At 33.9% G+C, this 8,705-nt stretch overlaps 1 protein-coding gene across 1 annotated transcript; it reads right to left on the bottom strand.

Moving 5' to 3' along the window:
* Positions 1-2,635, bottom strand: LOC127790373 (protein trichome birefringence-like). The gene is made up of 5 exons (XM_052319859.1): positions 1,892-2,635; positions 1,293-1,485; positions 971-1,164; positions 702-860; positions 1-582 (listed from the first exon to the last, which is right to left on the bottom strand). The coding sequence occupies exons 1-5, from the start codon at positions 2,503-2,505 to the stop codon at positions 231-233; spliced, it is 1,512 nt and encodes a 503-aa protein (XP_052175819.1). The 5' UTR covers positions 2,506-2,635; the 3' UTR covers positions 1-230.
* Positions 2,636-8,705: the final 6,070 nt, after the last annotated feature.

Genomic DNA, 8,705 nt, shown 5'->3' with positions numbered 1-8,705 from the left:
TCCATAATTTTTGAACTTCTCTAATCCTCATCCAAAGCGTTGTGGACATTAAACAGAAGAAGAAAAGTTATAGTTTCACAACCAAGTCAGTCAGTGAGTGTTCATTTTACAATAATAATAATAATAATAATTTACCATTGGATTGGATACATATACACATCTTGTTTTGTGCCATCAATCATCGTTTCTCTATGTGTGTGTGTATGTATGTACGTACGTATTTTGTTGCTTTACTTACCTATATATATATATATGTTACGTGGTTTCACCAGAAGTTGGGCGTAAAGAAGCTCGTTCCAAGCGTCCGGCACGCCCGGAAGGCACCAGTGGCTGCAGTCCTGGAACCTCACCTCCGATTTCCTCTCCTCCGCCGTCAGGTTCGCCTTCCGGTAGATCGACGGGTGGCCGTCCTTCCGATAATCCGTCATTCTTGTCACGTTCATGTAACTCACCCCAGTTTTCATCCCTTTCAATACCCTCTCCAATGTCTTCATCTTCGCCGGGTACTGCGATAGGTATGTCTGGTTCTTTATCGGCTCCGTCTCGCCGTCGCATTGGCCGCCCGAGTTCCACTGTCCGCCGCTGCAAACATCGACGCAAATCACATGTGTTGCATGTATCAATGCCAAATCAACCATATTGGTTTGATTAAAAAATTCGATCTCAAGTAAACAATACTCAACCTTTACGAGTCAAAATACCTGAAATGCGACGGAGAATAGCCCCTAAAGAAAACTTGAGTCTTGGATGGATTTACATTGGCGTCGACCCATCTTCCCCACGTCGTTAGAGCTCTTCGATACGCTTCAAGAGCGTCCAATTCACTGTAAACATGGCTTCCTTCCTGGTAATAGTCTTTCCTGCAAGGTTTTCTCCCTTTATTAGATGATCCCGCCCGCCATTGCCAATGGCAAATTAATTAATTAATTAATTAAAAAACTTTACACTAAGCTTAAATTAATTCGTTTACCCCTTGGAAGTCTTCTCATGAGTCCACCAGTGCCCGGTGTTGAAGACGATGATATCTGCACTTCTGTAATAATCCGCAGAGCTCCCCATTAGATCCAGCCGAAGCGTCTCCCTCTTTGATCCATTTGTGTCCGGCATCTCCCATTCCCGAACTAAGAAAGGCGACGCGAAGAACTCCACGGTGCAATTGTGGTCCTGACCCCACAAAAGAAAAAGGCCGATCGACAATTCTAGTGGGAGGAAATAACACCTTACCTTGCCTTAAAAGACAGTTGAATGAACTAAGAAACCAAATGGAATATAAGAATGGTTGAAAAACTCACTTGGAATACAAAGGAATAGGAAGCTTCGGTTCGGAAATGGTGCCGGCCGGAAGCTTCATATACCTTGCTCTGATCTTTGACGGAGTTTCTGAGGATGCAAACCAGAGATTCCCACATGTTCCTATTGAGAGAATCGCCCACAAAAACCAATCTTTTTCCTCTTAACAGTTTCAGCATGTGATTTCCATCCAACCTGTTTCGACCAACTTCAACATCAGCCATTTGATTATGGTTCTTATAATATTGACATCATAAATACAGAGAGAACGAAAAGAAAGGACCCTGGATTGGCTTAGCAGTAAAGAGCTATGGTCACTTTCTCTATTATTAGAGTTCAAACTTCTTTGCACCCAACATCACGGGTGAGTTAAAATGAAAAGAAAGCATAGGAAGAATCAGTAGTGGCGTCCTCTGTTGTTGGGATTCAAAATTCTCTAGACGTCCAGATTTTTGTATACTTATATATATATATATATATATGCGTGATTTGTAGACTATTAGACGTGCCCAGATAAATTTAGATGACTCGCAACGAAAAAGAAAGGCAAGGAAAAATCACTCAATGCCGAGAAGAAAGAAGGCAGGAAATTTCTCTGTACCTGGGAAGAGTGCATCCTTTGGGCTTCCATTTGAGTTGATGATAAGCATCATCGGGTCGACCATTGAGAAAACAATTGAATTGTTCATCCATCAGCGAACACGAACCAGGCTCATACATAGGGTACGAATCATCTCTCACCCATTCTCCATCAAACAAATCGCACTTCATCAACGACTCCGCACTGCTCTGTTTCTTCAACTTTTTCCCAGAACTCGTCTTCCGATTTGGTTTGACGGCTTCAACTTCATTGCTCGAATCTTCATTCTGGGTCCCGTTTTTCGCAGCGGATGGCCCTCTACACAGAATCTCCGATTGAACCGTGGTGTTTTGAGATCCGGCAGTGCTGTTTGGTTGGGAAGAATTTGGGAAGAACTGATAGAAAAATGGGGAGAATTGGGATCTGAAACTTGAACTGGAACTGGGGAAGATGATGATCAGGCGTGAAGAGGCGTTTGAAGAAGGGTTGAAGGCCAAGAGAAGAGTGAAAGCAAGGAAAACAAGCGTGGAGCCATAGAGAAAAGTCAAGTTTCTCTTGGTTCTGGGCAGGATCTTCTTGAGTTCTGAGATCATACTTCCACCATTGATGGATGAAAGCTTCGTGGCGTCCGCCATGAAAGCTTTGTTTCTGCGGTTTCTGCACTGTGGGAAACCACCAGAGTTGGCAGCGAGAAGATAGAGAGAGAGAGGATCTTTTATGGTTTCAGGACTCCTTTTTGAGTTTTGATTGGGACTCAACAAAAGGGATGAAGATCCTGTTGTTTTATAGTAGTTTTATTTTACATAATATTTGATAAGAAGAAGGATAATGCATATACATATTATTTGATCAATTAAAACTATTTTTGGAATAGATAATAATGATATTGACATATATATATATATAAGTATATAGAAGTATATCTCACTTTTATCCCAAAAAAGAAAAAAGAAAAAGTATATACCTAAACTTATATAAGGACTCAGGGTGAGTATTATTTGGTAGAAATTAAATTTTTTAACTAATTTTTTAACTAATTACTCAAACATAACACAACTTCCATATATCCCCACATTATCATGTGTTATTCCAAATAATTCCAAAAATAATACACGTGGAGTGGAGTGGAGTGGAGTGGAGTATATACAAAGATTCCATTTATCTCAAATAGTGACAGACAAGTCAAAGTGGAGAGAGTGTACAATTTTTATTTTGTTAATTATTTGTATTCATGACCATTAAATTTACATCATGGTTTCACACAAAAAATTGCAAATTTTCATAATTGATCTACAAATATGATTTCTTCCCAAAAACAGAAGGATTTAATGCCCCATGTGTGTGTGTGTGTGTGTGTGTGTGTGTTATATTTCAAGAAATCAATTATGAAGACAAGGCATGACATTGTGATTGTGGTTGCTAATTATTAATCTGTTGAATGTAAGGAACAAGTAAGTGGTTGGATTTGTAGTTGAAGACTTAAAAGGCATCAAGCGCTGTGTCCTACTCCTACTAAATTCAGACATTAATTGCAAGGTGGGACCTTTGTTACAGAAAATAAAAATACAAAATCTAATTTTGAAGATGTGGGTTAATTTGTAATTTGGTTAATGCATTGGAAAATTCTATTTGCATGCTCTCTATAGTCACTTTCTTTTCAATATATTTGAAATACCCTCAATTGAAAACCTATTTTTACTCTCCATTCTTTTTCTAAATAAGGAACTACAACTCACCCACCGGAGTCACTTTCTCCTTCACCATTGCAGCCACTTTTTTTTTTGTGACTTTCCTTCTTTTTTTGTATTACATTGGAGTGAGTTGTGACATGGATGATAACTTTCAAATGTTGAGGACATAGGAGGAATTTGATGAAGAACAATAGCACCAGTGGAAATTGATCGAAGATGGACTCATGCTAGTTGAGGTACGCTATTTCGAGCTTATTATCTTACCGAACTAAAGAGTTTAGAAGATTTGGTTCTCCCGAACACTATCGTTCTGGAGAAATTGATTTCCTTGAATCCTGAGATTTGGGAAAATCAAATTCTCCTAAACCATGAACCAAGTTCCCCCAAACCCTTTGCGGGAATCAATTTATCCCAAAATCGAGGGTTTTCGAAGAAATCAATTATGTCGAACCCCTACGATCAATTCTCTCACGTTCGAGAGAAATAAAAACAACTCTAGTTCTTTTTCATTTTCTATTTTACTAGCTTGTTTCTTTGTTTATAATATAGGGATGTTCAGGAAAATTTAGAAAATGAAACCCCTTTGGTAATTGAGAAGTTATTTGATGCTAGTCAAGCTTTTACTACTAATGAGATGTGAATCATCCTTATTACATTTTGATTTAATTATTAATTTAACTGAAGATAAAATGTATCAAGTCACATATTAATTTAGGTTTTTTTTCATAAGCTTTTCAGTAGTAGAGAAGCACTTATTGGATGGGCTAAGATAGTTAGAAAAGAAAATAAAATTATTATTGTGATAAAGAGCTCTGAATGTGGGGGTATGGGGAGGAAACCTAGAGTTTGTCTTTCTTGTGAATAGAATGGTAAGTATAGATCATAAAAAAAAAAAAAGAGGCAATAGGAGAATTAAAACGTAAGTCCATAGGTAACAAAAAGTGTGGTTGTCCATTTAAGTTGGCGCTCAATTTTCAAATGAGTAGTGGATGTTGAAAGTTGTATGTGGACTGCACAATCATGCACCAATGACTCAACTTGAGGGTCATTCATATATAGGGCGGCTTACAAAGAAAGAGAAAGAAATCATGAAAACAATGTTTAAGAATCTTGTGAAACCCAAAAATATTTTGATGACCCTAAAGGCAGAGGATGAGAAAAATGTAACTACCATCAAAACTATATATAATGCACGCAAAAAATATAGACTCATAGAGAAAAGTGGTCGATCACAAATTCAACAGTTGATGAAGAAATTGGGGGAATGTAATTATGTGAAGTGGCATAAAAGCAATGGATTAACAAATTGTATTACAAACTTATTTTGGCCTAATTCAATGGCTATAGAGTTATTAAAAGTCTTCCCACATATATTAATAATGGACTGTAAAAACAAAATTAATAGATACATGTATCCGTTACTTGAGATCGTTGGTGTGATATCACCTGAACTAACTTTTCTTGTTGCATTTGCATTCATAGATCATGAATATGAGGATAACTACACATGGATAATGGAGAAATTAAAGAGTCTGATGACTCCTAATACATTTCTAGGAGTTGTTGTCATTGACAGAGAATTGTGATTGATGAATGCAATACATAAAGTGTTTTCAACCATGACTACCTTGTTGTGTAGGTGGCATATATCAAAAATGTGCTCGCCAACTATAAGAAATTTTTTGATAAAAATGAAACATGTGAGAAGTTTATGTTAGGTTGGAACCTTGTTGTTTTTGCCTTTATTGAGAATGAGAATGAACGTCGTCTTTATAACTTAACATTTGAGTACCATGCATATGAGAATACACTTGATTATGTGAGAAAGATATAGTTGAATGATTATAAGAAAAAATTTGTTGCAGGGTGGACAAATAGAATAATGTATTTTGACATTGTTACTACTAACGAGTATTCTTTATGAAACTCAAATGTCATATATCCTTACTTGTTTTTATTGTAATATCTTTAATCAATATAATATATCAACATATTTTCGTTCAAGAGTTGAGAGTGCGCATGCAAAGCTAAAGAGACATCTTGGATCATCTCAAGGTGACTTTGAGTCATCATGAACAATTATTAACTCTTTTATTGAGTTGCAACATATAGAGATAAAGGGATTTTTTGAGAAAAGCTTAACGTTGGTGCAACATAACTTCAAGCTAAATTTTTTTAAAGAATTACGAGGTGTTATATCTAGAAGCGTAGTGAATATAGTGCTAAAACAATTGCAAATAGCTCAAAAAATTAAGGTAGACAAGGTTGCATGTGGATGTGTGATAAAAAGTACACACGGTTTGCCTTGTGCATATAAAATTACAGAGTTCATGATACGGGGATGAGCAATTCATTTGTCAAGTTTGCCTTGTGCATATAAAATGACAGAGTTCATGACAAAGTTATAGTAAGTGCAGACTACTTCTAATGATGTGTCATCCTAACTAAGCATTGATCCAGAGATGAAGAGCATATATAACAGGTTTCATTTAAAACCTAAATCATGTAAACTAGTTTTGAAACAAAAACTGAGAGAATTAGCTGATCCAGTTACAACTTTATTGTTGCCACCAATCGTGAAAGTTAAGACAAAAGGTAAGCCATCATCAAAAGGTAAGACAAAACTTAAGGTTGATACATCCACCAATTGAGAAACCGAAGGAAGGTAAACTTTTAAGTTGTCGTGCCAACGTCAAAGATGGATTGAGAGGGTATGATGCTTCTTTCCCATAAAAAATACAACATTTCATACGCAATGTTGTTAATGTAGAGTCGGATAGACATTGCAAGTTTCGTGCCATGGTTGAGTTACTTGGTATGGACGAGCACAATTGGGGGGATATTCGTCTAAATTTGATTAGAGAGTTGCATGTTTTTTATGCTGAGTATACACAACTATACGGATTTGATATACGTGTGGATGAGTTAATATGCACATTATCTTGCTTTGACTATATTGCATCTCACGAGCACTGGATAACTTTACCTGACATAGGCCATTTAATTATTTCAAAATACAATGTCGTTTTGGTGCGTTTGTCACGGAGTTAGTATACCTTCCACTAAGATTGGTCCACTTTCCATCGTTACAACACAAAGTTATAACTATAGGTTTTGTTAATGATTGTCATTTTGTGTAGATATTCTTACTTAAGAGGTTCTTTGTGTGTTTATACAGTTATGTATTTATAAGTTTGCTATTCACATTTTGTTTTATCATTTGTCACGTGTTCCTTAAACCAGTCTCACCAATTCCTCTTGTTGCACACAACTGACGTAGATATCTAGTTGATAATACGCATGAATGGGTAACACCATACATATTGTGAATTTAGGCATTTTTATCTCTTATTGATAAATACGTGGTAACACAGGATGTTTTTGACTTAACTAACTCATGATCCAAGTTGATGAGTTTGTGTTTTTTTTTTTTTTCCCACAAAGTTCGATATTGAATTCTTTAGTAATATTATAAATTTACAATTTGTTAAAAAGTAAAGTGAAGTTGTGTTTCTTTAGTTTCTTTTGAGTTATTATATTTATATATATATATAAGTTTGTTTCTATTTTCTATATTCTGACCCAATTATAGATATATATATCTCAACATGAAGAAGAAGTAGTATTGCAATAAGGATATCTCGAGATCAATATGATAATTAAACGTAAATGTGTAAGTACTGATATTTTACTTTTAAGATTTAAAAGAGTTTTGATAATGATACAAAGTTATGAAAATCAATCTTAAAATCTAAAGAAATAAGCTTGAAGTGTCTAATTTCAAAATCAATATCATTTTGATAATCTCAACTCACTTTCAAAAGAAACAAAGTTAAGAGAGTTCAATGATTAAAGATGTTTATGTGTGAAATCTCACTTATATCAATCAAATGTTCTTCTTCATGTTATTATTTTTTTCTAAGTGAATAGTCGACTAAAAGTGTTCAATCTATCAACTATACATAGCATTTGTCGACTATGTTTCATGTATCTGTTGATTATCAGTGTTTTTAATTTCCTTCTGTCGATTACCAATAGGTTTGTTTTTCATTTTTGTCGACTATATCCTTGATCTGTCGACTAAGGCTTTGGCTCTATCAACTATCTTGTGTTCCTGTCGACTAATTATATGGTTTTGTCGACTAACAGAATGCTTACTTCCAATCTGTCGACTAATGATCTCATCCACTATAAGAAATCTGATATTTAGCGACAGAATTAGTGATAAGACAAAATCTGTCACTAATTAGCGATGGATTTTTGTTACTAATTTTTTTAATTTTTTAATTTTTTTTAATTTAGCAACGGAAAGACCTTTCACTAATTTTAGCGATGAAAAAATCCGTCACTATATAATTTTTAATATTTTTAATAAATTTAACAATTTAGCGATGGAAAAATCTATTGCTAAAAAAAGAAAAAAATAAAAAATAAAAAACATTAGCAACAGAGGTGCACTCATCACAAAAAAAGGAAAAAAACTAAATTTAAAATAGAAAATTTAGTGACGTGGTTCACTCGTCGCTAAAAAAATAATAATAATAATTTAAAAATTAAAAATTTAGTGACGAGGATTACTTGTTGCTAAAAAAGGGAAAAAATAATTTAAAAATTAAAAATTTAATGACAGGCATTATCTGTCACTAAAAAAGAAAAAAAATAAATTTAAAATACAAAATTTAACGATTGGGGACACCCATCGCTAAAAAAGAAAAATAATAAATTTAGAATACAAAATTTAGTGACGACGGTTCACCTATTGCAAAAAAAGAAAAAAAAATAAATTCAAAATTTAGCGATGGGTGTGCATCGGTAGCTAAAAAAGAAATAAAAATAAATTTAAAATATAAAATTTAGCAACAGGTGTGCAACCGTTGCTAAAAAAGAAAAAAAATTATATTTGAAATTTAAAATTTAGCGACGGGATATGCTCGTCGCTAAAAACAAAAAAATAAAAATAAAAATAATATTCATTAATTTTAAAAAATTAATAAAATATGAAAATACAAATTAAAATCAAAATAAGAAAAAAAAATCGCTTCTAATATAATAATTTATAAATTTCTATTTTCATAAAATTAAAATTAAAATTAATATTCATTTCCCTCTACTAACATTAATATTAAAATTAATATTCATTAAAT

This window comes from Diospyros lotus, chromosome 14 (assembly GCF_014633365.1).
Source record: "Diospyros lotus cultivar Yz01 chromosome 14, ASM1463336v1, whole genome shotgun sequence".
NCBI classification, from domain to species: Eukaryota; Viridiplantae; Streptophyta; class Magnoliopsida; order Ericales; family Ebenaceae; genus Diospyros; species Diospyros lotus.
Note: the sequence above shows the minus strand (reverse complement) of the source record. Positions and strands in the feature narration are given on the sequence as shown.